The sequence below is a fragment of the Pocillopora damicornis genome, chromosome 7, assembly GCF_964200805.1.
Source record: "Pocillopora damicornis chromosome 7, jaPocDami1.2, whole genome shotgun sequence".
NCBI lineage: Eukaryota > Metazoa > Cnidaria > Anthozoa > Scleractinia > Pocilloporidae > Pocillopora > Pocillopora damicornis.
Window position 1 is genome coordinate 16137276 of NC_142676.1, and position 27968 is coordinate 16165243.

The 27968-nt window shown below is 37.9% G+C and overlaps 3 protein-coding genes across 4 annotated transcripts; all 3 read right to left on the reverse strand.

Annotated features, from left to right (window-relative positions):
• Positions 1–4623, reverse strand: LOC149042823 (uncharacterized). The gene is made up of 4 exons (XM_089212028.1): positions 4120–4623; positions 3277–3545; positions 469–927; positions 1–243 (listed from the first exon to the last, which is right to left on the reverse strand). Exons 1-4 carry the CDS (start codon positions 4499–4501, stop codon positions 64–66), a joined length of 1290 nt encoding a protein of 429 aa, XP_089068154.1. The 5' UTR covers positions 4502–4623; the 3' UTR covers positions 1–63.
• A 919-nt stretch (positions 4624–5542) lies between these two features.
• On the reverse strand, positions 5543–13843 carry LOC149042824 (uncharacterized). 2 transcript variants are annotated; one of them, XM_089212042.1, is made up of 5 exons: positions 13706–13843; positions 12583–12813; positions 9439–9548; positions 8256–8573; positions 5543–7637 (listed from the first exon to the last, which is right to left on the reverse strand). In XM_089212042.1, the coding sequence occupies exons 2-5, from the start codon at positions 12803–12805 to the stop codon at positions 7467–7469; spliced, it is 822 nt and encodes a 273-aa protein (XP_089068168.1). In that variant the 5' UTR covers positions 12806–12813; positions 13706–13843; the 3' UTR covers positions 5543–7466. The 2 variants fall into 2 exon arrangements, with proteins under 2 accessions (XP_089068168.1, XP_089068167.1); XM_089212041.1 differs by lacking the exon at positions 13706–13843 and having other exon boundaries at positions 12583–13050.
• A 5640-nt stretch (positions 13844–19483) lies between these two features.
• LOC149042825 (uncharacterized) lies at positions 19484–26862 on the reverse strand. Its single transcript, XM_089212040.1, has 8 exons — positions 26226–26862; positions 25345–25842; positions 24067–24158; positions 23697–23729; positions 22263–22325; positions 21961–22068; positions 21313–21492; positions 19484–20143 (listed from the first exon to the last, which is right to left on the reverse strand). The coding sequence occupies exons 2-8, from the start codon at positions 25706–25708 to the stop codon at positions 19973–19975; spliced, it is 1011 nt and encodes a 336-aa protein (XP_089068166.1). The 5' UTR covers positions 25709–25842; positions 26226–26862; the 3' UTR covers positions 19484–19972.
• Positions 26863–27968: the final 1106 nt, after the last annotated feature.

A 27968-nucleotide genomic window follows, 5' to 3' on the forward strand; every position in this document is an offset into this window, starting at 1 on the left:
TTCCTTTAGGATCACAAAATGTTTATTTACTGTAATCATAAGACAAAAATAAAGCTGTGTCTTTTAAGTGATCAAGCGACATTCCCAATAGTGGATATAGCAAAACATTTTGTCGACACCGATTGTGCTCATACTTCCTCGACAAAGGCAAATAAAGCATTGGGATCCTCCGTCGACTTGGCTTTTTAAGGTATGCACTACAGCATCGTTCGATGAACAAGTCACACCAATAATCTTCACGTCCTGCAAATGGAAGCAACGAAAAACAACTTTTTCAATGATGGCGAGTGCTTACTGATCAGGTGAACTATTTTTCCTTGAAATTAAATCACATACTCCTAACTACTTTACAAATGAGCTTTGAGGAGAGGAGTAACTGGGCGTTTTTCTTCCATTTAGGAATAGTTCATGGACAGTAAAGATACTTAATCAAAAATTATTGCATGATTAGAAAAAAGAGACACTTACATGCAGCTCCTTTACATTAACTGTAGCGCGTGCCCCGTCACCTTTGGTAACACCGCCGCTCGGTTTCTCTTTGTAAGAACACAAACTGAGGTTTCCAGGCCCTGGCCGGCCGGGAGGTCCTGGCGGGCCGGGAGGCCCTGGTACCCCATGGGACCCATAACCGCCTGGAGGTCCGGCAGGGCCCTGGATGCCTGGCGAACCATTAATGCCCTGCTCACCCTTGGGACCAATGGGACCTTGCGATCCATTGATACCTGGGATGCCGGAAACACCAGGTAAACCTCTTGGCCCCGCTGGTCCGGCAGGGCCTTGGATGCCTTGGGAGCCATTAATGCCCTGCTCACCCTTGGGACCAATGGAACCTTGCGATCCATTGATACCTGGAATGCCAGGAATGCCGGAGACACCAGGCAAGCCTCTTGGCCCCGCTGAACTAGTCATTCCGCTGATGTTACTGATCTTGGAACAAGAGAGAAAAATGATGCTTTACCAAAAGAGATAGAATCACTGGTGGTGGGGGGCGCTACTTCCCATCCATCCTCCTAAATGAAATCGAAACGACGCTCTCACAACTCGCAAAATAATCTTGCTAGAAATTGTCAGCGTATAGGTCCCACATACTTTAGAGTTGTCACATCGTGTTTCACAAGGGAAAACACGGCAATCGACAAGGCAGTCAAAGTATGTGAGAAATTACAAACTCTACCTAGCTGGCTACATCTTTTAGGATGCGAAGACACTGTCCGTTTTGTAACGAACATCAGGCCGGGATCGATGCTCGTAAAGTTTATCGCTGTCGGCTCGGCTGATTTCTGTAGCGAGATTAAGGTAACATTTGCATTGAGACACTTAAATGCAAAACCAAATTAGTAAATAAAGGATTTTCAAGGGCTCTCTGTGTTAATGCAGAAACAGAGTGCTATTTATAAAATAATATAAATCGTATTAACGATTTGAAAATTACAATTTAAACTCACGATAACTAAGAGCTTAAATTTTGTAGCCTGCAGGGCAAGTGTTATTTTTTTTTGCAATTATAGCTGCCATCTTTGATTTAACTGGCAGCGGAAGTAGGGGAAGAGATTTACGCCCTTCTAAACGTTAACTCGCCTTGGTAATACTGCATTGCGGGCTATAAATTTTGCTGACCACGTCGCTCCAAAATTTTCATGTAGACGCATTTACTAGATCTGCTCAAAACGTACTGTGAGTACCATTTCAATCGAAGCTTGGAACTTTGAGCCGCAGCTTACACATCCAAAACGAAGACATTTCCAGCTGAACTCGAATTTGTTATTTAAAAATTCTTCGCATCCTCAAACGGGCTTCGCTAAAGCAGACTCACAAACGGTCGAAAGAAACGAGCGTGTCCATAACATACAGTTTTATTGCGGTAATAACTTTCAAACTGTTTTAGAAAAACAATTGTAGGATTTATTTGCAAGGCCAGTTTCGCAATTCGAATGTAAAAAATTTAAGCAGCCCGTATGATATCCAGCTGAAAAGCCCGTGAATTGACTGCTTTGCAAGTTGTGAGATCATTGTCGCTCCCCCCTCTCCCCTGAACAGAATAAACAAAGCAGAATGATGAAAGTAAATAAATTTCATTGCTGGCCCTTAGCTGTTAATGACTGAATAAATTGAGTTTTAAGAAAACAATCACGGAACGTACAAATAAAAAAATAAAGCGTTTCCTCTGGTAAATAACCACGCTCTAATACGGCGCGCTTTCCCAATTAAACGCCCACCCTCTTGGCAACAATGTTAAACAAGAGCCCCTTTTCGAATAAGTGCCCCCCTTCTCCCTACAATCTCAAATTGTAGGAATACAAGAAGATCCTGTTTCTACGTTATTTATGACTTTTTGCGCTTCAACTACTGCGGAGTTATTTCATGTGCTGCGCTACTAAACAAGCGCCCCCATCGTCGATAAAGCGCCATCCTTTCAATAAGCACCTCTCCCATAAGCTGAAGTTCTAAATAAGCACCTGAGCGCTTATTCGAGGAAAAGCTGTAAAAGTATAATGAAGCGTTTTGGTGTCATTCAGCTTTGCACTCTTTGTTTGATCTGCGTTATTGCGAGTTAAGCTTGGAGACCAGTAAAGTTGAAGCCATCACAATTAAGTTAATGAAAATAGATCAACTTATCAGCCGGAAGGTATGTTGATAAGGCTAATATATTTTGCTTGCGCATTCACCTTATAGCCGTAAGACCGAGGTATTGATCACCTGTTGGGTTTTGTGGGATTGCCAACAAAAAAGCCCTTGAGTTAAGAGTACTAAAAGATAGTTTTTCGACCTTAAAAAATTCATAATTATAACCGATGGAAAAAAAATAAGACTATAATCAATAACAAAACTATCCTGCACGAATGAATGAATTACGGATGTGAAACCATTTTGCAACTCATTAAAATCGGACTTAAATTGTTAGCCATCTGGCACATTACTGCGAAAAGAAGCCGGAAACGGCGTAAACGCTGCACAACCACAAATCAAGTCGATGTGGTGAGGAAAAATTCCGAGTTATAACGCTTAACCCCGAATCAATCTAATCAGGTAGCTAAGATTAATAAACAAAATAATGCCCTTTTATCCGTGTGTTGGATCAAATATTTTTAGGCACATCATTTCAACCTCTACAACACTAGATAGTTGTGGAATTTTTTATATCATACTGAAAGACCCACCATTAGGTCATTGTTCTCAGCTCGAATTTCTGCTTTTCGCCCTACCGCTGAATAACGTGATAAATCATTACCTTTTAGAGGTAACTTTGATAACTTTGATAACTAATGCGAGCCTAACCTTCAACTCGGTGTCTGAGAAGTTCTCTGCCATCTTTCTTATATGTTTGACTTCGTCAATTAAACTTCGTGACTGATTTTCCAGTCTTTCAAGTCGTTGATGTGTGATATTCAGATATCTTTGAGCATTTCCGAAGAAGCTCTCGTCACATGCAGAGGCATTTCCTCTAGCGGTTTCTCTGTTTTGCCTATCTTGTATTTCTTTCATTTCCTGCTTGGTTTCGTTTAGAATTCCCAAAAGCCCCGTCTCCTTTTCGCCGACATATTTTCCTATGGAGAGAACAGAACGGAAAAACTGTGCAAACGTCGATTTAACTTGTTCCATTTAAATTGCATTAGTAATGATAGATTAAATGGAACGATCAAGGAGAGGTTTCGAATGCACAATCTGGTTTGAATTAGATAACTGTTCTGGGTACTCAGCTGTACATGGAACTTTTTACCCGTAATTTTTGCTACTGTTCCTTAATGATCATTGAGATATCTTGGGCAAAATCCTGTTGCTATTCTGATCAGTATTTCAAATTTTTGTTATGTCGTTGATTGCGTGCCGGAAGGTTTATTTTCCTTCGCTTTAAAGGAAATTCCGGTCCTCGATATCAAACTAGTGATGGGCATGTTCTCGTCTCCTCTTGAAAAGGTACGTTTACTCGCAGAGTGGTTACAAGTAATTAACTTCATCAAACGTTAAAAGACTAAGCAGCGAGAGAGCCCACCTTCCCCCCCCCCCCAAAAAAAAACACACACAAACAAAAAAGGAACAATTATAGAGTCTCATGTCGGAGTCTCGAATAAGATGAGCAATAACGATAATGAAAACTTTCGGAAAAGGCTTTCTCTATACCTTGCTGTGGAGTGTCGACCCTGTAATCATGATCGCTTTGTCCTCGGCCAAGAACGCTGGTGATAACCCATATGTTCAGCGAAAGTGAAACAACTGAAATAGCCACGAAAACAATAACCAGCACCCGTAAAGAATGGAAAGCCCTTTGGATTTGGTTGATGAACTGCAGCTCTAGCTCATCTTTCACAGAACTCTCCGAACTCTTGGACAATCCTTTAGAGCCGGTTTCTTCTGGGATGGAGTGCAAATTATGAAATAACGGCTCTTTTTTTTGTAACTGGAGTGGTAAACTGTCTCTACACTCAGGCAATCCCTCGCTGGTGCTCTCTAATGTTACAGCATCAGCCGGCTCCACTTTTATGCGTTTGCACCGTAGCGCCATTGATGTTATCTGAAATAGGAACCTTTCTGTATTTACTTTTAGTTGAGCAAAAGATCCCCGCGAAAATGTGAATGAGACCGTGTGGTCTAAAATTTTGATGTCAGTTAACACTTCCTATTTGTTTTGCCTTCAATCATCAAGAAACTTAAATCCCCAGAAAATAAATTTATCTAACAACAAAAAAAGGAGCCTTAGTACTTTTCCTATGCTGCATTTGGTTTCAGGTCTGCTAAATTGTCTCTTCGAATATCTTGATTTTTTGTTAAAGAGTGAACTTTATGCGTCAGTTTTTGTTACCCTACCGAGACAGGGGAGGAATTATTGGTATGTAGCGCTAACCAGAAAAACAAATACAAATGGGCAAAACAATTACTCAAAGAAGCAAACACCGAAAAAAAAATAGGTCCCACATATTGAATTGTGACCAGAGCTTAACTCTTAGTAAGAAATCTTACATCATAATAAAATCTGATGTATTTTTGGACTGGGAAGAGGTTTCTTTTGAGATTGTGCGCAAAAATTGATCTGATCTGTGATATAGTTCTTTCGAGTGGTTTGTGCGTGGTTTATTTGCCCAGCACAAATAACGGCTTCATCCTGATAATCTAATCACGCGATATCCTTAAAATAAACCAAGTGCCCACGTAAGCAACGCGCGTTGAAATTTAGGAAGATTTAGATTACAACCTACGACGACAATTCGCTGTCTTCTCTCATCTATCAGAGTTCCAATCTTCTCATCTCATCTTACTTCATTCGTCCCTGGTGACATTCTTTCTTATTCAAAACTTTACTTAACTATGCCTCAACCTATTTTAAATTGGCTCCTTTGTTTAGTTCGCTATTATGGAATCCAAGAACATGACCGTAAGAAAAAATGCAATCTAATACTTATTTTTGGGAAATCAAGGTAGAGTAGAAGAACGTTGGAGACCGGAGACCATAGGGGCAGGTAGATCACCCAGCCGCAATCTTTCAATCAAGGGGTGCATTTGGAAGTTCAAAACAGACACTTTAATACAATAAGCGCGATCAGAGTCAAATGATACTTTATCTTTTAATAATTACTTTTTAAAAAATTAATATTTACATTTGATAAAACGCATGATCATAGTTACGTACAGCGTATATACAACTTCAATTGAACGTTTCAAAAATATCTAAAAGATATTTTCTTTATTTACATTTATTTTTATAGTACCCTAGAGAAGAATTAAGTAATGATTTTATAAAAAAAAATCCTAAACTCTAAATATTTTTTAACGAATTGAGATGAGAAATTTTCAAATATATGATGATGATTACAGAGCTCAAATTGACGTAAAAATCTAGACACATAGCTTAGAATGAAGTTGCTTATTCAATAATAGGCGCCCAAAGATATTTTTTAGACGTGATGTTGAATACACAAAAGAATACATTCTCTTGGTTTACCGTATAGCCTAATCAGTCTATAGTCGACCGAATCAAAAGATCTAATTACAGAAAGCAACCTGGCATGTAAATTTACAAAGCAGAAAAGCACATTCATTCACTAATTCAGTTGCATTGGATTTTAACGGGTGTAAGTCGTACAAATTTGTTTCAGATACAATTATTAACCTGCTGTAACAGCGGCCATTTTTTTATCCCCCCCCCCTTCCCTCCCTTCCCCATAGTACGCGAAGGGAGTGAATAGTCTAATTTTTCCCAATTTACGATTCTAACAAAAATTACTTTTATATACACAGATGTGATTTTAAATTTAATCATAACCATTACAATTTTCTTCAAAAATGATTGGTGCATTAGCTGCTCTACTTTTCACTTATCATTCTGTAGGGCTGTAATCGGAAAGCGTAGGCGGACATTGGCTGTAATCGGACACCTGTAATCGGACAGTCGAAGTAGCCAATCATACCAAGTCCACTGAGCTAAATCACAATCACAGAATTAATCGCAATAACCATAGCAACAACCACTCCTTCTATAAAAATATCGAGGAATTTCCAAAATGGAGGAATTTTTTTACTTTAGACAGTCTCCACCAGAGATATTTGACCTAAATGCATTTGTTGTTTTCGGAAATTGCAACGGTTATGATTAATTGGTAACAGGACTTCTTGTCGTCCAATTCTGTCTGTAAGCATACTCGTGAGTGACAAATTGGACTCCCGCCTCGCGGTCGTCCAACTTAATCACTCGTATGAATACAGACCGAATTGGACTCAACTCGGTCCTATTAGCATTAAGTGACAACATATCCATGCTGAATGGCCATTAGTTTTGTTAAGGATTTTCTTGTTTTGGGACTTTAATTTCGTCCGATGAAGTTAGGACGCATTGGACATAAACGTCCTTCAGACAAAGCTTTCCAAGGGAAATACTTCAGTTTTTTATAAAGAAATGTGTACGTCCGCGTGCGATTTTCGATGCGAAAGAAATGGGTCAATATTATTTAGTAAGTGAAATTTACAGATATTTTGTCGAGAAATGTCTTAGGCCTAGTTCAAACGTCGATCTTTACATGTACCGAACCTAACGTTTCCATTAAGTACATGTAAAGATCGACGTTTGAATCAATTAGGATCGGCAGATTTGTATAGACGTTTGAATCAACTGCCGCTCTTAATTATTCGAGTCGACCCAAATTGCAATTAGGTTCGGCCTTATTCTCCTAGCGTTGGGCAAATAATTTCTTAGTCAACAAAATATAATCGATTACATAAACGGATATCTTTTGTTAATTTGCAGGTTTTGTCGTTTTCACTTTAAATTTGCTTATTAATTTCATGACAGTGGTGATCACTTAGGTTTGGGCTTCGTTCAGAATAGAAATACTTCTGCCAACTAGCATCATTGTGCAAAATTCATGTCTTGAATATTGTTTTTGACTTGTGAAGCTGAACAGTCTATTATTGCTGATCTAGCTGAAGCACATTTTCAGAAGGAAATATCGTGTCATAATCATGCATATGGTAAAACATCAAAGCTCACATAACCAATAATCAATTCTGCATATCATGCTTTTCGCAGTAGAGTTCCGAGATCCACTGCATATGCATTTATAAACGTGACCTACGGTTACGTCTTTGACGGAAAGACCATAAGTAAGGGCATCATTTGATGAGCAAACAGCACTGATAATCTTCTTGCCCTAAAAAAACACAAAACAAAACAAAAACCATAAAAAACAAAAACAAAACAAAACAAACAAACAAACAAAAAAACCACACACGCAACTAAATCAATAAATTAGATATCAAAAGCGCAATCATCGTCATTAACAGCATCATCATGATCGCCCTAAAAGGCTTGATCGTCGTCACCGGTGTCGCTAATGCCACGTCATCGTAATAATTTAAAAAATAAATAAATGAGAGATTAATGAATATATGACTGAATGAATAAATCATGAGCCATAAGGGAAGCACTCTGTTCAGTTTAGTTTTTTAAACTCATTTTTGCCCCAGTGGTTTTTTTTTTTTTTTTTTTTTTTCAGCAAATGTTTTCGCAAGGAGACGAGAACAGCGGTGGTATTGAGAGTGTCAGAAATGCGTAGAGGGGGAAGTATAAATATTCCCAAATGCTCATTAATAAACATTTTCGATATTGCCCTTGAAATTTTTTTGACCAATTTCTTAATTGAGAATTTGAGTCTGATCAAAATAAAAACTATTGTTTCTACTGGTATGGGTCCTCATTTCGTTTAAAAATGTTGGACACTTGATTTTTCATTCAGACTCGACCTCAGATTTACCTTAGATTTACTCACCAATACGTCCCTTACTTGCACGTCATTTTGGGCGGATTTTCCACGCGTCACACTCTCCTCTTTAAAATCATGAACACAAGAGCTGAGGTTTCCAATCCCTCTTGGACCTGGAACACCCGGAGGGCCTCGTGAACCACTTGTTCCGTTGAAACCCCGAGTTCCATTAAATCCCGGTTTCCCTGGAAGTCCAGGTAACCCGGGTGCACCACGTGCTCCATTGCTACCATTAGTGCCATTGTAGCCACGAGGACCTTGTGGTCCGGCGGATCCGTTCCTTCCTTGTGCGCCTCTTGGTCCTGGAATTTTGCTGACGTTTTCCTGAAATCGCACGGGCAATGTACATTTCTAACTATATTATAGACCATCAACTGTTCGCATCTCGAAACAAGCAATGTCCGCGGGCATATTTTCGCGCCAAAATGAAGGCTGTTATTAATTTTTTTTAGGGTTTCACCCGGCAGTTTAACGTTTTTGACAGTTATGAGGCACGGCCAACTTTTAATCCAAGTTTCTTTATTCCTTCGTTCAAAGCGTTTTTCGGATAATGTTCCCTACTCGTTTTAGAACATCCAATCATCAAATTGTAGTCGAAAAGAATTATCGTAAATTTTTTCTTAAAGCTTTCAGATCTGAAATCATACTAACCCTGGATTAGCTATATATAAAATTATACTAAACCCCACTTTGAACGACCTAGCCCAGATTATTATGTTCCAAATAAAATTCCTATGTTATCTTAGTATGATATACAGCTACATCACCCTGAAATTAACTATCAAGTTGATTAATTAAGGGAAAGTAATAACTGCTCTAAGATTTCAAAAAGCCGACATTTCAAGCATTTATAATAGGCACTTATCGCTCAGTTTCTTTCCAGGGGAGTTCCCGACTTCAGTGAGGAGTTGAGTAGTTCATTGTTGTTAATACGGTTCTCACAATCTATTGTTTTCATGATGTATGATATTCTCTTGATTATTTATGCGATATTTTGTATTGTTTATCAGTTTATTGATGTTTTGCCATCACATACTTTTGCAAACTACATAGAACAGTTATATTTCTGATTACCGAAAAAAAGTCAATATTCATATACGTTAAGCTGATCTGCATGAATTCTGCCCTAAATCCTAAACATCCATCCGCACAAGGAGCGTTTTTGACCAACAAAAGACACCTCTCTTACCAGTTTCTCTAGTAGAAACGTCACATTTTGGGAGAGCTGATTGATTTTGTCAATGATCTCATTTTCTACCGGGCTCCTTGAGGGTTTCACTTCACCCAGAAACGTTCCACCTGCAATCGTATAAGAATACACGCACAAATATTAGATTGATTGACTGGATGAAACATTTTTTATGGTCGTCGACCTTACTGTATGTATGCGGCAACGAGTCAACGGAACAGAGGAACGGAGAAGAGGCGGATGAAAAGCGTTAATGGTTTCACGATAGTGAATTATGTTAGACAAAAACACATTTTTATTTGAACCACATTCAAAAATTGCCTATGGGCCGATTAACACGCTATACCTTAGCTTTGCCACATGCGATAAGCTTACAACAAGCCTACAACACAACTTAAGACCATTTACGGAGAAGGGGCGAATTGAAAGCGTTAATGGTTTCACGATAGTATATTATGTTGGACAAAAACACATATTTAGTTGAGCCACATTCTAAATTTGCCCAAGAGCCGATTAACACGCTACACCTTTGCCGCATGCGGAAAGCTTGCAACAGGCCTTTGACACAACTTAGGACCATTTACGCGCTAAGACATTTTCACCTATGGCATGCCAATAAGTTTGTACCGTTTGTGCTCGTAAAATTTTGAAAGGCATCTCTCTGGAAAACCAAAAAGTTTTTAAAAACTGCACAATACATTTGAGTCTTACCGAACGTAGCCTGTAGAGCAGGCGTAATTTGGCGAGCGAGTGCTCAGTATTTTCTTAGCGAAAATCATGACCGCCATCTTTGATTTTAATGGCAGCAGAAGGCTGGGATGAGAAAGAAATCTGTACCAAGGGGGTGAGGGACACTAAAAAATAAGGAGTAAGGTGGGGGTGGGGGAGTCTAATATTTTGCAGCATTGGTAATAAATCGCTCACCAGGAATGAACTTACCCCAGCAAGACTGAGTTTTCGCCATGGTACAGTTTGTTTTTCCCAAAGTATAGGCCGGCTTATTGAACAAAAAAAGCACTGATTTTTCGGTCTGCTGGATATTTATGATTTCTCTTGCAATTTGGTGGTAACAAGCACGAGTAAATTTTTCAATGATAACAAAATTGCATGAGCCCGTAGGGCAAGTGCGATTTGTAGTCTTTGAATGCGATTTGTAGTCTTTTTCATGTACATTACTATGACCTATTACCGGTTGGAATTATACGTCATTCTTTATTATCAAATATTGCTACACATTGTTGTACCGAGTACAGGCCGTTGCACCCTCTGTTTGCTAATGATTAAATTTGATGGAAGTAGGTTAGCCCAGTACTCTAGGAGACCATTGGCGTCGGTAATTTGACGTCAGCGTGGATATCACCATGCCTACAGCGTGCTAAACAAGAAATAATTCGTTTCATTTCCCACCTGCACGTTCCCTTTTCTCCCTTCGCAATTAAATGATAAAATGACTATAATGAGCCTAAGCCTTTCAAACAGTTCTATCGTTCGCTGAATGGGAGAAGAAAAATATTTAAAATTGGATAATTTTCGGCGCAAAAGCCACGACTTAGTTTCAGTGATTCGCCTTGAAGCAACACTGAGTATTCCAAAGCACTTCCTTCTCCTTCGTCAAATTGCATTTGTCTGAAATTTTTTGATTTTACAGCCAAAAAACAATGCACATTAGTTCACATGGTTGAAACTGAGCTATTGCACGATTGGAATTTCTGTCACATTTTTCTCGTTATGTAGACCATTTTTAGGTGAGGGTCTTAGTCCTAAATTTCGGGTTTGTAATGTATCTGATCTTATCGTCTGTGTGTTAAAAGAATGCAATAACCTTGTATTAGAAACAACCGATCACGAAAAAGACAAAAGAAAAATACAAAGAACAACTGTATTTTTTGAATCCGAAAAAAATGCCGACAAAGGGAAAAGCCGGAATCATCAGGTTTGAGTAAATAAGGAGATACAAAGCCGAACTGGACGAAATGGCCAAATTCAATCTGTTGCTTTTCAATAACAATCGTATACTTGACTTCTATTAATACATGTAATCCTTAGTGTTATCTTATGAGCTTTTGATGGTCATATTATCAGTTTGTACCTAGCGTTGTCACATGACTTCGTGCTTCTCAGTTGTAAGCTTCTTTTGTTTTTGCCGCATGAATGTGATATGAATGTAAAATACAATAACGTCTGTGAAAAAAAACCTAGACAGTCGGTAACAGTATTTTAAGGTTACGGCTGTAAAAGGAAAAGATGAATCTGTGTTAATAAAAGAACCATGTAAGAAGATAGGGACGGAGTTCGCTTGGCTTGTCGCACTCTCTCCAGATGGGAACGTGCGTGTAGCTTTTAATATCTTTCTTGTCGATAGTTTGTTTAATACTTTTTAGTGTGAGGATATTTTGGCGATGCTCCGTACGAAACTGATGTTGTTGTTTCGCTTTGTTTTGTCTTGTTTTGTTTTATTTTGCTCTTTTGTTTTGTTTTTTGGTCTTTTGGTTTTTTTTTCTTAACATGATATCTCCCGCTGTATTAGACATACTACAGCAAAAATAACTGCATCCGTGTCACAGCCTGGGAAAACAAATACAGCCTCTGAATTTGATTTCATTCTTCTGCTAGCAAGATTTAAAAAAAAGAGACTGCTGTAAAAAGACAATAAAAATTGTTGGATTTCAGTCTCCCTTTTGAAGAGAAAGATTGTTCGGGAAATGTTTCGCTTTGAGATCGAATCATGTAGCCAAATTCTTTACTGCGTGACTAATCACGTGCCGGACTTACCAGCTTAATCTTGATCCAGAAAAACTGGATTTACATTTCCATCTCGTTTTTCTAAATATTGCTGTTTCAAAGCCGGCCCCCTAAAGCGAGTTAAAAAAATTAAACGTAGGAAATAAAGGAATAAGCTGCAGTAAATGATATTGCAATACTAATGAAAACGAAGTACGTTTTGTTGAAAAGTGGACAAGCAGAAGTTGCTTAATAGTCTTAATGGATGATACGCATGCAACATTAAAATGGAAGTATTGTTTTCTCTGAAAAGAATCAGCTCATTGTTAAGGATTTGTAGATATATCTTGAGTTCTCTGTAGTATTTCATGGCTTGTATTTCAATATTTTATATCTTTACTTCTAAACATAAAAATCTCTTACCGTTACTAAAACTAGCAGCGTAAAAGATAAATGCTGTGAACGCCAAAGAGGCTAGTGACATCAATGTTAGAATTATCATCCACGTCACGAGACATTTCATCTTGCGAGAAGACTTTCTGGGAGTGGATCTCTCAAGCACATCGATGTACATCGGTTCCAAGTGGAAATCCTTCGGCCTGGACCAACTCTTGTCGCCAGTGTCATAAAGACTGCTGCTACTCATCGACAGGGCTGTAATATTCAGAAAATCTTGTTTGATTGTCGAGTAATAATTCTCTTTAGAGGGAGCGAGGGCCGTGTGAGACCCGTAATCATTTTCAGCTCTTTCTTTATTCATATTAGCTCATCAAAATCGCGACTGTTACTTGCTCGACTGTGTTACTAATCTGGAAAAAGAGATCGCGCGACTATGGCGTAGTTAGACACTACATTCCCGCCCTGTAGGTCAATCAATTAGGTGTGTGCCGAATGACAGAATGTAAACAAAGCATGAGTGGCTTTTCCTCTCCAACAGGTTTAACTGGCACTTTTAAATCACTTGGCAGGAGAATTATTTTGCGTGCATTTCTAGTTATCGATAATCATGAAAGTCCTTGAGAGGTCAGTGTTAAAATCCCTAGTTGAAGGAGCCCGCGGTATACCGTGGATGACGAGGAATTGGTCATTTCCTCTAGTTCTAGGGATTTTAAAGCTTATGGTGGAGTCTCGTTATTTGAAGCTTCAACGTTGAATTCCTCATTCACATGACGTACATCTTTCCCACGAGTCTTCCTTCTGCTGGTTTTTTTATTTTTATCTAAACACTTCTGCTAATGTTTAATTCATCGATAAAAGGAAGATTTACCATCCTTTATCTACTTGGAGGAGCAGTCACTCTGAGATATGTTTTGTCATTTAAAACATGTAATCGTGTTTTCGAGTCACGCTGTGGTACTTTTTTTTTTCTTTTTCCCAGAATTTTATGCTTTCTATCAATTTTGAATGAAGTCATGTTTGTATGATGTGGTTACATCGGAGTAAAGCAACGACTGAATCAACGACAATTTTAAACAACAATTTAGTTGGACCTCCATCGAATTCCAAGAACTCCTCTTTACCGTTAACACTAACCCTTGTTTCTTACCTCTTTTCTTTGCTAATCCGCCCAGATTCCCGGAGAGTTTGGTATTAGATCAACTAATACTTGCCCAACTGATGTTTTTTTTTCTTTTATTCTTATCACTCGTCTTCTTGACATTGTATTGATATTGTAAGGAGAAATTCTGTCTTGGTCACTCCTGGGAGTTGAAGAGTTAATTGTTTTAGGATAAATGCAACAAATGGTGCGGATCAATCGATTGTTACGCAAATGCTCAGTGAAGTGTTTGCGTGAGCGAATCCGCATATAGACATTGTGGGTTCAATAGACCTGAATGCCGTTGGATTAAAAAGTGTGCTGGGCAGAACCTTCGGATGGCCCTTTGGTGAACCTCTGCTTGCAAAATTTGAGGCTAGCTTAATACGATAAAGACTAAGCCCTTTGGTGACGATCAATGAGAATTTCAAAACACTTTAAATAGAAGCTGATTTCCCGATAAATAGACTACAAATCCTGGTAGGTCACGGGGGAGCGTGTTAGCACCCTAAAAGAGCGTTTATTTTTGTTTCAAACCTGACTTTTCAAGTACGACACTTTCGGAACTTTGAACGTATTCTGACTATTTGTCGTTGGATCTGATCCCATTCCACGAAAGTGTCCACATCCGGTAATCAAAAGTCCATTTCCTTGTCACTGTTGACAGATTACTCATTTGATTTGTCTGAGGATCTCTTACAGGGCGAAAAACATTAATGGAATATCTGTACAAACGGATATGGTTTTAATTTGAATTAAATTCAAAGAAAAAACAGAAATATAATCAAACGCGTAGCATAAACATTTTCTGAGAGTTTTGATTAGTGCTTTACCGATTCCTGCAATATTGAGTGTCTCTTTTTTCGGTTGGAGCTCTTATCTTTTCAAGTAGCAGAATATAATCTGACACAGAGAGGAAATATTTCACAGTTTCCAACGATTCGAGTCACACGAAATGGAATCAAATGGAAGATGATTAGTATAGAAATGTTTTTCGAGCAAAGCATGTTGAAGACTATCCGTACGATTCTCTATGCTTCACGGTAATCTTAGTGGAGAATTTCATATTTTACATAATAGTGTCTAATCTAATATGGTCTGTGCCCTTTGCGACTTCCTTTTCAAGATGTTAAACCAGTTCAAATTCACGCATAATAGTTTGGATTTTGCTCAGTGTTTTTACATTACTGTACCCTTCCATTGCATGCAGTATTTTAAAAAGAAAAGCTTCATGTTACAATTTATCCTGCTGATTATCTCATGTACGAGGCATAGTCCACCACTTTAACCGGACGCTGCACCCTGGACCTTGGACTCTTGACTATGCACTCAATTTCTTTCTTTTTCTTTGTCCTCCTCTTCTTGCTTTTTTTGTTTTTGTTTATGTTTTGTTTGTTTCTGTTTTTGTTTTTAGAAAGTAAGTATCAGCCGCGAATGAAAAAAAAAAAAAAAAAAAAAGGAAATGATGTTCAGAAATATGATAAAAGTAGATAGCAACAACGACAATAATACAATACGCAATTTTTCAATGTTTTATTTCATTCAAGGGTCGAACCAGTTAGATCTTTGACAAGAATGTCATCTTCATTTCATTAGTTTCGTGTGTATTGTATAACTTCGCTTAGCGTCATATATAATTTCTATGCAATGATTCAATCTACTCTAATTCATAGAAAGTTGGTGACTGCAGCGGTCTCGAGAATAAAAATATGCAAGAGAATACCTTTTCAGTTTATCTCACAGCAGTTGATAAACCAGCCCCTGCACAGCGGCAAAAGCCGCTTTACATCTGTTTAAGTTTTCGGGGTAGGTATAAAGAGAACTTGTCGGTTGGAACCAATCATGTTTTATGTACTCCATCCCAGTTATCAGTATGTTTATTACTAGCATCTGAAAGCTCTGATAAGCCAAAAGTCTTTAACACCTCTAAACGAACTGATAATAGTCAAATCCCTCGTCTTGCTTTACAACCTAGTTTATCACCAAACGTAAATCTCACGCAACGCGTCCCGCATATTTCTTTTTGAGTTGTAAGTATACCGAAGGGATGAAAACATGGGATTTTTGGGTCGAAGAATCGCAGTGGATAGAATGCTGACTAAACAAGGATTAAATTTCATCTAACAGCCGAGCTCATTTGTCCGCTTCTTCGTTTTTACCAAAAAAAAAAGTGTGGGTCACGGACTTTCCGGCCCCCCTCTTCCTACGGGCATTTCTCTCTCACTCTCTCCAGTGTCACTGGTCTGCAATAGTGTGGTTTTGTTTTGCCTGTTTTTTGTTATTTCATTGCTAGGTCGAGTGTAGTACATTCAGGTTCTAAGGTCTACCGTAGGAGTGAGAGATGTGAGGTTGAGGTTACTGTGTTCCAACACGCAAGACGAATAAAAAAAAGTTATATTGGATTAACAAAATATCATTAAAGGATTAAACGATGAGAAGCCTTCGCGCTGAAAAAATATAATGTTTGGTACAAAATTAAAGGCGAGATTCCATTGTTGCCACTTCTCAGACTAGCCATGCATATGCTTTTATAAAATACCGGTGAATAGAGTTATTTGTTGGCTTGAAATGTAATATACCCACAAAATATTTGAAATAAAAATCGTGAGATAACAGACTTTAACTGACCCGGCATCTTGAACATAGGGCAAAGAATGGAAAGGAGAATACAATGAAAATCCAATTTCTATCGTACCTGATTTGTCTCTGTCTCAAATTAAAAATTCAATTTCTCACGAAGACTTGTTGATCTTGTGGCTCCCGCCGGCAATATCGTGATGACAGAACGTGTCCGATGCGTGAGGTCTTATTTCCTCGGCCTGCGGTTTCTTAGAAGTTAACGCTAGGAGCAGATAACTATCGTTTACAGTTTGATTAAAAGAGCTTTCAGGTGAAAAAACGATTACGGTTGGTTCATGATCTGACCGATTCCGTCTTTCCATGGGTATCGGTGAGTTAATTTTCAGGAACTTACCGTTGGCCTATAGTTGAGAAATACAGACCTACTCGAGGCCTACGTGTAACAGTTTTACTCACTATCAAATCACGAAAAAATGACACGCCACTTTATATTCAATACAGCAAAAAAAAGCATTCAGTTCATGTTTGTTTTGATTCGCATGTTGACCCACTCGACGCAAATCCTGTGCAAGGCTTGTTTTGTTGTGAAGAAAATAGAAGTGAGATTACTTTTTGGTGAGTCTTTAAACGAATACAAGAAAGAATGTTTTGATCCTTAACTCTGCGGAGGGTTTATTTAAATGTCAGACGCTAGTTCGAAGAGGGAAACGGCAGCACGCGTTTTCCGCCGCGCTTCTGTATCCTTCCACAATTGTTTGTTTATTTTGTGGTTCTGCTAAATTTAGACATTATCCGTTAGGTTGACCTACGAAATCATCATATGAATCCTAACTTCTTCTTTATTATAATACGATTCCTTCTAAAGTTTTACCCAATATTTGACTTTAGCTTTCCATATCCTTCTGAATACATTATAACGTGGGGAATTTCAAGCTAGAACTCAAGCGGAAATCAATTGAACCTTATAACAAGTAGCAGGAAGTCTTGTATTTGAGTTCCCTCTTCTTTTTTGCCTTTCTTCAAAGCGCACTTATTCTTAATTGAGAAAGGCATTTTTCGCCCATGCCATATTTTCATTTTTATTTTGAAATAATTCTGAAGCGTTAAAGATGGCAACAACACTTTTTGGCATCAAACCAAAACATTTTGAAGCTGTATTGTGTTGTATGTGTTTATCTGGTGTAGCTGTTTTCCTTAATCACGCGCTAAAATATTAATTCGTTTATTTATTTAATTCAATCATCTGAGAACTGGACACGTGCAGAACTACAAATAAAAGTGCAATATCATGATGATAATGCACAAAGTACCCGGTAAAACATGTCAATCGTGTTTCTAAGTTCCTAATAGCTTCCTGTACTTCGCATACTTGCAAGAATTCCTCATACCAGTGTCATGTTCCTAAACGTCCTGTTTTCATCCACCGAGAAACACGCTTTTGGTTTGGGCACTATGCACGCACTTGTTCTTGTAAAAAATATAATTTTGTGTGAGTTACATTCAAGTTCTTCAAAGATGTAACTACCTTGTTATTCCACACATCCTGATGTTACAAACCACATAGGTTCCTGTTTGCATTAAAATCACTTAGGAAGATTGCTGTGTAATTATTATCTCACCATATTTTGTTTATGTTACAAATAAGGGTAGGAAGGGGTGTAAACCACATTGGCATTCCAATCCATCCGGCCCTAAAATAGCACACCACATCTCAAATAACGTTCTCGACTAATCCAAATGATATTGAGAGATGGATTTTCCATAATCTCATTCAGATCTATGGCAGCTTCAGTTTTCGTTCACTTATAGGTACCTTTAGCAAACCACAACGGTGAAGGCAACGAGGACGTGACAAAAAAGTAAAGGAGATCTACTAGGTGCAACAATAGCTCAGCACGAGCGTTTTAGACCTTTGTACTTTTCTTAGTTGTCCTGGGCAAACAACAACGTAAAATCTCCATAATTTGCGTGGTTTGAGAACGTTGATCATATACGTTTTATTAAAGTTGAGGCGCAGCGCAGTTTGTTGCGATAAACGCACGTTCGTCCAATTGTAAACTATTAAAAATATAAATTTATTTCTTAATCGACTTCTTCCTTGGCGTTTTCGTCCCGGCTACTTAAGTCCTTACTAGGGCTGTTCGGCTACAAATTCACAAGGAACATTAAGCAAATTTTCAGAAAGGTATATTTTCCATGGCGTGGCTCGGTGTGTGCTCAACTATTTTTTGTTATCAGCATTCATTGCCAAGCATTGAAGGTGAAATGGAAGCGAGGGAACAGGTTTGCGTAGACGTTCCCTCGCCTCTGTTTCACCTTGGGTGAGAGAAGGGAGGAGAGGGAGGGGGGTAGTACGGCTGCACGTAGGCTATCGGTTTGCCTATGCATACCTAACGCATGGGATACTCGTTACTAGATCAGTAAAAATTATTTAATCGTTGGATAAGTAATTTCATAGAACAAACTTCTTAAAATTCTTAAATAAATCATAAATTTTGCAATTTTTTTTTATAACAGCGTCCCGACAGTAGAAAACTGTGATCACCGAGCCATTTCCGCGCTATGTCATATCAATGCCCGATAATGTATCCCTTTAACGAGGAAATCATCCCGACGGCTAATACTATTGACCCTAAGCAAGCTTTACAGTGAAAGAAATCAGTTTAAAAGAATTCCGCCATCACGAAATCATGAGTTTTCTTGTCGCTCATCAGTACATTAATTAGAGTTCAATGAGTTCCCCAATAACAATCGTAGACATGCAATAATTGCATCTGATATCATTTCTTTCTTCGATGACTTCCCTTTAGTCGCAATTCTCTGTCCCTTTGCTTACAAACATTCTCGGCCTTCTTCATTTGAGAAAGTTTCGTTACGGTATATCTTTAAGCGTAAATTATTAGTTTACTGTGGTTTCCGCGACATTTTTCGGCTGATAGATGTTTACATTTTCTATTGCAGCAATACAGCATTCCATTATAACATGATTCCGTCCGTAAAACCTTAGGTAAAATGATGAAACTTTTTTTTTCTTCTCTTTCTGACCTAAGTGTGTCAACCTTTTACGTGCTTTATTTGAATTATAATTCTCATATAGCACCATGCAGAGAAGCACACTGTTTTGGAATTTCCTCAAGGAAACATATCTTTCAGAGACTGAGATGAGATAGCATTTCACCTAAGAGCAAAAACATGGTTGACCCAAGATTTTTCCTCATACAATGTGTTTTATTTCATGTCATTTTACATTTACTCGTAAAATCAGTTATTTTTAGGGAGGATTGCATCAGCTAAGCGAAATGCGAAAATAGATTTACACCGCTGGCGTCTATTTCAACATACCTCATTCCATGCGGCGATTTTTCAATTGAATATTTCTCCTTGCTTATAATTATCACCTGAATCTCTTTGGTAGAAAATAGATTGAACGACTATGTTCTTCAAAAAGCTCAGCGCCGCGATAGGGTTTTGACTTTCTGCGCATCGCATGCATATGAAGTATCGTGCCAATCAAACACCAGATCAGCTTTGGCTTAAATGATTGACAATGTCGTAATATTGAATCGAGTGAGTTAATCTTCCATCGCAAAGCTTAAAAGGACATGGCTGTGTTGACGTAAAATGATAGACTTACCCCTTCTTTTAACTAACTACGATTAGAAGCGAATATTCATGGCACATTTACCCCTGTCTTATTTAAGTTGGGCATTCCCAGTAGTGTAGGTAGCAGTACATTTTTAAGAACCCACTCCGTAAAGTTTCAGTGCATGTGCATTTGTAATTTATACTGTATTTAGAGGTAGTGCTCGTCATCCGCACAAATTTTGCGTCATTGGTGTCACAGGTAACACCCAAAAACTTTTTACCCTGCAAGAAAAGGAAAAAAAAATCCTTTAACGCTTTAGTTTCGTCAAACTTTTTGATACAGATTTTAGTTCTGACTTAGCCCGTAACCTTTTCAAATGGCGGCTTTTAAAAGTAGTTTTAAGACACGGAAAAAAACAATTATTTTGTTAAGGGATGAAGTTTTCAAAGAATTTTAAATGCGTCCCTCATGCCTTTGTCGAAGCAAATTTCATTTGAATTAAAAGCTGAAACTGCATAAGGGTAAAGGTTAAGGTTAAGGATTTCCTCGATTTTGCTTCAACGCACACCTGGAAAGACGTAGATGTGTCTGGTTATATACTTCAATTGAAAAATCCGAAACCGAAGAACTCAGAGAACTCTTAGTAATTCTAGCAATATTAGAGTAGTCAGTCGTTTTCATTCGACACAAAATGAAGCACGTGGATATTATTCCACGGACATTATGCCTGTTCTGAGATGCGAACAGTCTTCCGAGAGCAAAGCTCAACAGGAAATGCCCAAGGAGAAATAAACGCGCACATTTTTGCTGGAGGCTATTGCGTTTATTATCTTTCAAATGTTTGTTTCAACGCGTAGGAAAATGTTTATGAACAGTGTGGGAAGTTTACTTTTCAGTGTTTTCAGGTACGACTCTATGAACAAACAACTGTATCCCTTCTTCTGTAACAGTAGCTAAATGCTCTTTCATCTAGTGTTAAATTTTAAACGCGCGGTGTTTTCGTATTAGACGCCATGTTTCAAAATCGAAGAATATCACTAGGAGTACATCCTTGGAAATTCTCCAGTTATTCTCCGGGGCATATTCGATCACGTGATGCCCTAAGACCAAACTCGCGCATGAGCTAAAATATTAGATGGATTGTAATTGCAAATACATCGCTGTTGAAACGAATAAATCTCAAAAAGTTACAATTACGAAAAAAAAAAAAAAAAAGTTATCACACTTTCATTTCACTGCAGAGAAAACAAAATGTTTCTTGTCTTATTTTATGTTTCGCTAATGTTGGTATAGGAAACTATTCTTTTATATATTTCAAAACATTAAAAAAATTTTTAAAATTTTTTGACTTGCGGTGGGCCTTTTTTGGTACCACTACTTCTCTACCACTCTACAAAGGCCACTTTTCTCTAAGCCCAAGGTGGTTTATGGTTGAAAGAGTGTGACTTACATTTGGTTCAGTTATTTGCACCTCTTGATTTGCATAGACTGATGGAGATACACCAGCACTGGCTTGGTGGTTGTAAGAACAGAGTGTCCAATTGCTATATCCGGGTCGTCCAGGAAGACCGTTTGTACCATTGAATCCACGTGGTCCCTTCGGTCCCGGATCTTTTCTTATTTTTATTACCTGAAGCAAAGAGACATTGTACAATGTTTATTTTCTATATGTACATCTATTGTGGGAATTCAATACATACAAATCTCTTTTTTTTAATGATAATTTTCATGACATTTTGTAAAGCTGCTTCAAAATGTCTTTATATCAATACTATGAGTCAGCCAATGGCAGTCAGTGTTTGTGTACTTATTGCAAACAACGTCGTATCGAGAAATGTTCTATTTCCTTGAACTAACTTCTCGCCTTAAACATAAAAAGCCTTAATAATAATAGCCTTATTGTTATTTCTAACGTTGTAGGACTTTTGCTGAGGCTGCGCGGAAATGACCTATGTGTATTTAAAGTTAAAAGCATGACAAGTTATACTGTAAATTTACACCTAGATGATCAACTTCTATTGTAGTACCCCAATAAAGAATTGGCCATTACCAAGAGAAAATAAGACCCATTATTTTCTCCGGTCGTCAATCAACTTACCATTTGCTCTAGCCTGGTTATGTCTTGCTGAACGTTTCTCAGCTTTCCAGTTACAGTGGCATTCACTGATTTTACAATCTCCAAGTCGAGCTTTGCCTCATCTTGTTTCTATGGGCAGAAAAAGAGAAAACAATGGAAGACAAAATATTAAACTCAAGAAACAACATTGTTAAGGTAGATTTCTACAGTGCGACATTGCTTGGTTTTCTTTTACAAATCAAGAATGTATTGTGTACGCGCAATAGATCTTCTTGGTGCGAAAAATTGCCTCTTTTCTCCTATTATTGATACTCGTAATGTACCTGGACATTATCTGAGATGTTACCCTTGTCCAAATTTGTAACCTTCTCTCCGATCTCACTAATCTGCAATTGAATAATGCAATAAACCTTAAGTTATTTTTTCTGTGAACATGGTCGAAAAGCGAAAAAAAGGATGAGGTAGTTATAAATGTATAATTGCACGGAAAGGCTTTGTAACAATAATTTAGCTCCTTCAATTATAATTGTGATTGTTGTTATGATTATGATAGAAATTATTATAATATTGACGCTCATGATGATAATGACATTTTACTACCAAGCAGATATGAAATGTTTTGAATATAATTTTAAGTGTATGTATCATATAACCTATAGGTAAAGTTAATACTCTGTTTTGTATAAATAAGAATATTTTAATATGCCAAACATGTTTTAATTTCTGGATTGGCACAATTTTTTCTTTTCTAAATTACCTGTAACATTTAGATATCATGACATGACATTATAATATTATTCAAATCTTGTGACAAAAATCATTTAATGATACTTTTGGATTCAAAATTCAAGATTCTCTATTTAGCACCGGTTATATAATTATTCCGAACATTGCTGCGCATAGTTCGTATTATGCGATTGGTCAAACCGCTCTCCAGACCTGTGTTTTTATCTTTCCGTGATGATTGATGAAATTGCCAAATACAACAGAGCTGAAAGATCGCCTTTGTCTCGCGATTTATGTGAAATAGTGCGAACAAATCTCGCTAAACGGCTGATAAAGGTACAAAAGTTTTCTTTTCTGACAGCCATGAAACAAAATGAAATTTGGTACCTTTTTAAAACGCGTTTATAAAGGGACCGAATTTCAATAATTTGAAGCTTTTCTCGTTTTCTCCCAACATCCTGAGTGGGTTTATAACGGGAAAATGTGCTTTGGTAGTCAGAGTAAAATTGAATAAAACTATCGTGGTATCAAAAAGGAAAAAAAAAGAAAAAAAAAGACTATGGGTGTGACGAGAGAATAAGAAAAGGTACGCAAATAATTAGGCGATGTTGTTTATGACATGAAATACCGATATAAAAATGGCAGAGACTAACAATGAACTGGGAAACTTAAGTTTAATTTCAGCGACGCTGAAACAAGTTAAGTATGGCAAAAATACAAAAATATAATATAATTAAAAATATAATTAACAACTTGAAAAAATTATGATCTGCAAAAATACAGCAACAAAACCAAAAAACACAAAGAAAAAAAAAAGGAAAAGCAACAAAAAAAACTCAGGTGATTTGAGCCCAAACCCAAGGGAGGTCTGGGTAGGGAACTACAAATAGGCTTTCGTTCTAGAACATACATGCATGATGTCATATTTAGCGAGATTTTGCTTTGAAGTAACTCTCTTATTAGGTGCACTTCTTTATTTATCGAAACTTTGAAACACTTTTGGGGAGGAAAAGTAAACAAACAACACTCACCTTTGCTTTCAGTTTCTCGAGTTCCCCGGCAAACTGAAATAAAAGAGGCGTTCTTAATCAAACAAAAATGGGTGAAGAATCAAAAGTACTTAAAGGTGCTAACGTTTTAGCTTCTCCCTTTTACCAATATTCTCGATGCAACATGCTTTAAAATCACCCTCGTAAGCAAGATTATCCTTCTGGCTGAAACAAATAAATCAGTTCTCAATGGTTGACAACGGATAAATCCGTAAACATTCTTTCGCTGAATAATATTGGAATTCACTAACTTTTTATACTTAGTCACGTGATGAACCACGTCTCCTACGAATATAACATTACATAAAAATATAAGCCAGATTGATAAGCCTTGCCTGTGATAGCTACCCACCGCTTTATCAGCAGCGCGTGACTGAATTGTGGAGATGTTCTGCTTCACTGCCTTTAGGTCAGCCTCAAATTTCGACCGTGATAGCTTCGACTCTAAAAAGAATGCAGGTTACTTATAATGTTGACTGGATCATGAATGATGAGTCACGAATTGCTAAATGACATTCTCTCTGATAAACGATGTTACAGTTGTTGCTGTTGTATTTGTCTTGTCAAGAGCGTGGGACAAAGGGAAAAGTGTGGGTCCTCCACTAGGATTCAATCCTCTGACCTTAAGAACTCTTCCGCAGAGCCACAGAGACTTAATGTTGAGTTGATTGAAATGTGACACAAGTCCTGTATATTGCAGCTCATTCGTGATAAGCCCAACAACTTCTTTCTATAATTCATTTCGGTTTCAAAATTTGGCATTCTTCTCGTTCTATTTATCCAGGTGAAACTTCATCATCGGCGCTGACCTGATGTTGGCCGAGCTCACTACTGAGTTTTTTTGTTATTGGTAGGGCGGAATCCGCATAACCAAGTTCACGTGTGACATGCCCCCAGTAAACTGCGTGTCACTAGTCGGGAAAATAAAATTCCATCAAGGGTCACCCTTCCCTTACTAAGTGTCGCGGTCTCTTTATTTCCCGGAAAGCTGGGGAAAACAATTTATGGCCGTGCGTATCATTGATCAGTATTTTCTAATATTGTGGGCCCAAAAACCTCCCGATACAAAATTCCACAGTTTTCTTTGAAAATACTCTAGTAGTCTCTTTCTCCTCAGTAGCAGATGGAAGGACTTTCAAGAAGTTTATAATCATTACTTTCATGCATTTTTCTGGGTCGGCTTTTGATTGAGTTGTTGGCTTAAGAAGCTTTTGTACGGAAGTCTCGTGTTTCTATTTGCATGACATGCCAGGGCCGATATACTTTGAGTCCAATCGCTATTATGTTTTATGAAAACGAAAGACAAATACCTTATGTTTCAAACCTTTTACACGAATCTGAACTAAACATTCATTGTAATTTCCTTCTTTTAAACACCATTTGAAAATTAAAATACTCATAAACTCAACTGTTTAAATCATCATTTTCTCTCGGAATCAACTCAGTCTCCCAGTGATCATTAAATTCAAGCATAATTTTTACGAATAATTCACGAGTATAATCGTTTAGGAGAGGAAACCTTATTACTCCCTTCTTCAGCTTAAAATTGGTTTGCTCTTTACGCGCACAACTTAATTTTCATGCAGTAATCTGTACATTGAAAAAAAACTTCTCCTGGTAGTCTGCTCACCTTGCAAAGGGTCGTCATTGTTTGATGACACCGCCATGTTGTTTGTTCCATGTAACATCAAGAATAATGCTAATACCAAAGTGGCGGCCGCTGTCAGGAAAGCAACAGTAACAACAGCGACCGAAATGCACAGAAGACGACGCACCACAGCAGCTTGTGAATGCAGGGCATAATTTAGAACTTGAATGGCACTCTCTGTAGTTCCTGTTTGCCTTTCATCTCCCCCCAACAGAATTTTCTCAGAGCTCTTTGGCTTTGATGAAATCGCGCCAACTACATCATGGTACATTTCTGCTTCAGTATCGTTTCTAGCTGATTCCATTTCGAGATAAAAATTTTCTCTTCCACGAGGCGATCTATTCATTTTCAGAAGCTAGTTAGCGATGCTGTGTGTTTTTCGAATTATAGAGAGATTTCAGGTACCTTCGCACGTAGCATTGAAACATAATATAGACTCAAAGCTTGTCCACAACCCTCTGTAACAGATATCATTGACCTCTAGGAGACACGAAAATATAAGAACTTTCATGATTTTGGGAATTGGCCGATAGATACATGAAATAATTTAGTCTCCTTTATAGGTTAAAATAATCGAGGCCGTTCCGGAAGCTTCCAAGAATGTCCGGGTGCAGGGCAAAGACAACTGATCGGTAGTTGATTGGTAGTTTTTCATTTTAGCTCTGTCTCTGTAAATATTGATTAAAAATGTTCGGATTAACGTGTTCGAACGGCACAATAAATAATGAATCATGACCGCGGGACTTCGGGTTATCTATGTTTTTCTTTTTTTAAATACAAACTTCAAGAACAGACGACTTTCGGACATAAGTAGTTGTAATGTACTCTAAATATGCTGGTCTTTTCCAGCTCCTTTCCCTTACCTTTCTGGTAACGCGCTCTCTCTCTCTCTTCCAGAGTTGGAAACATGTGGACTAACCTTTTGTTTATATCCTGGTCATGCAATCAAGTCATGCAATCGCGACACCGATCGTTTCGTTGTGATTAGAATACGTACAAAGTACAACTAAAGAGGTGGTAACTGATTTTTCCACCAAAATTGTTCGTTGGAACCGACAAATGGATGGTTTTTGTTTTCCAACTTAAGGCTTAAAAAGTTGCAAACCTTTCTAAATAAGTCACCCTCACTTGTAATATTCCGTTACTCGTCGATCGTTATTAAATTATAAACTCGCTGCTCGCGTCTTGATTCCCTGGCCGAATTACAGAATAGATCAATTAGAGCGTTTTTAGTTTGGTTTTGTAAAACCACAGTAAAAAAGCAACATAAATGCAAATCACAAGGAGGAGAAAATATCACTAAAAGGAAAGCAACTCACAATGAAAACCAGCAAACTGCCAAAGATACAAGAAAATACGTGAGTGGTTTTAGTTTTTCATCACATTGCTTGAAAAATTGGCACCAGCCTTCGTGGTCTGTCGCAGAGGGAAGTAAATAAAAGCAACAAAACTTCGCTATGTTTAATTACAGAACTTTTGTGCCTTGCAGAGGTTACTTGCACAGACACAACAATTGTCTCAATGACGTTCCGCACAAGCCTTGAATATTACACCGTTGGATTTAAGGTCATCAAATTAGCACCCTATATCATTTGCCAACGGGGCTAATGGCCATTAGAGCAGTTGCCTCCCGACATTTCGCATCGTACATAGATATCATCAATGATATCTGTTTCTTTAAAATCACTTCTCTTAAAATTTAAATCAATTACCTCCCTCTTTCAAAACGAATTATTAATCATTACATTCCGCGCACAAGATTTCGTGCGCACAGATGCAAATTATCGAGAAAGACCATTGTACTCATTCTTTTTTTGTCGCACCCAGATTCCACTTGGTAACACAGTCAGTTCATACACCTTTTCAATAAGTGGCTCTTTCCGGTCTGCCAGCGTGTCGGAACGTTATCAGAAGAGCTGATTATCTTGAACGGTGAAGTAATGTCTGATTTATAACACTGTAAAAGTTGTGTTGGTTTTCAATATCATCAGTATACAAAATTAAATATATTTTGTTTCATAAATAAGCAAACTAATGCTAATTCTCTATCCGGGGACTTACGAACTTTTGGTTTTTCCGGCGGGACTGTATCGCTTATACCCTATATGGTCAAACAGTCGGGTTTTCTCTCCCAAAAATGGTCACTGACATTAATGCAGTGATTCCAATGCCTTATATCCGATTGCTTCCCGAGTGCAAGAGCAATTACATCAAGTGATGTAAGTACTGTTGCCCATTCATTCACGTTGGTCAATCGAGCCACACCCATGAAAATTAGATATTTGATCGTCATGGGCCAGCAACCGTTTAGGTAGGGTGCCAAGAATACTGATCATTCATTGGAATATAGCTTTCGTTTGATACTTACGATATCAGGCGGAAGACTGGGAGACCCGTTTCAAAACTCTCTCTGGTAAATCATTGGGCCCGACCAGCTCTCCGGTGAGTATGCATCGGTCGGTTTCATCGGTCGGTTTGTTTTCATCAAAATACGCTCAGGTAGATGATTGTTAGGGCTCAATTTTGAACGGTTTTCTCCTTCTCATGATGAAACCGTGACGAAAACATACCAGAATACGGAAAGTACTGAAACTGCTTACGCATGT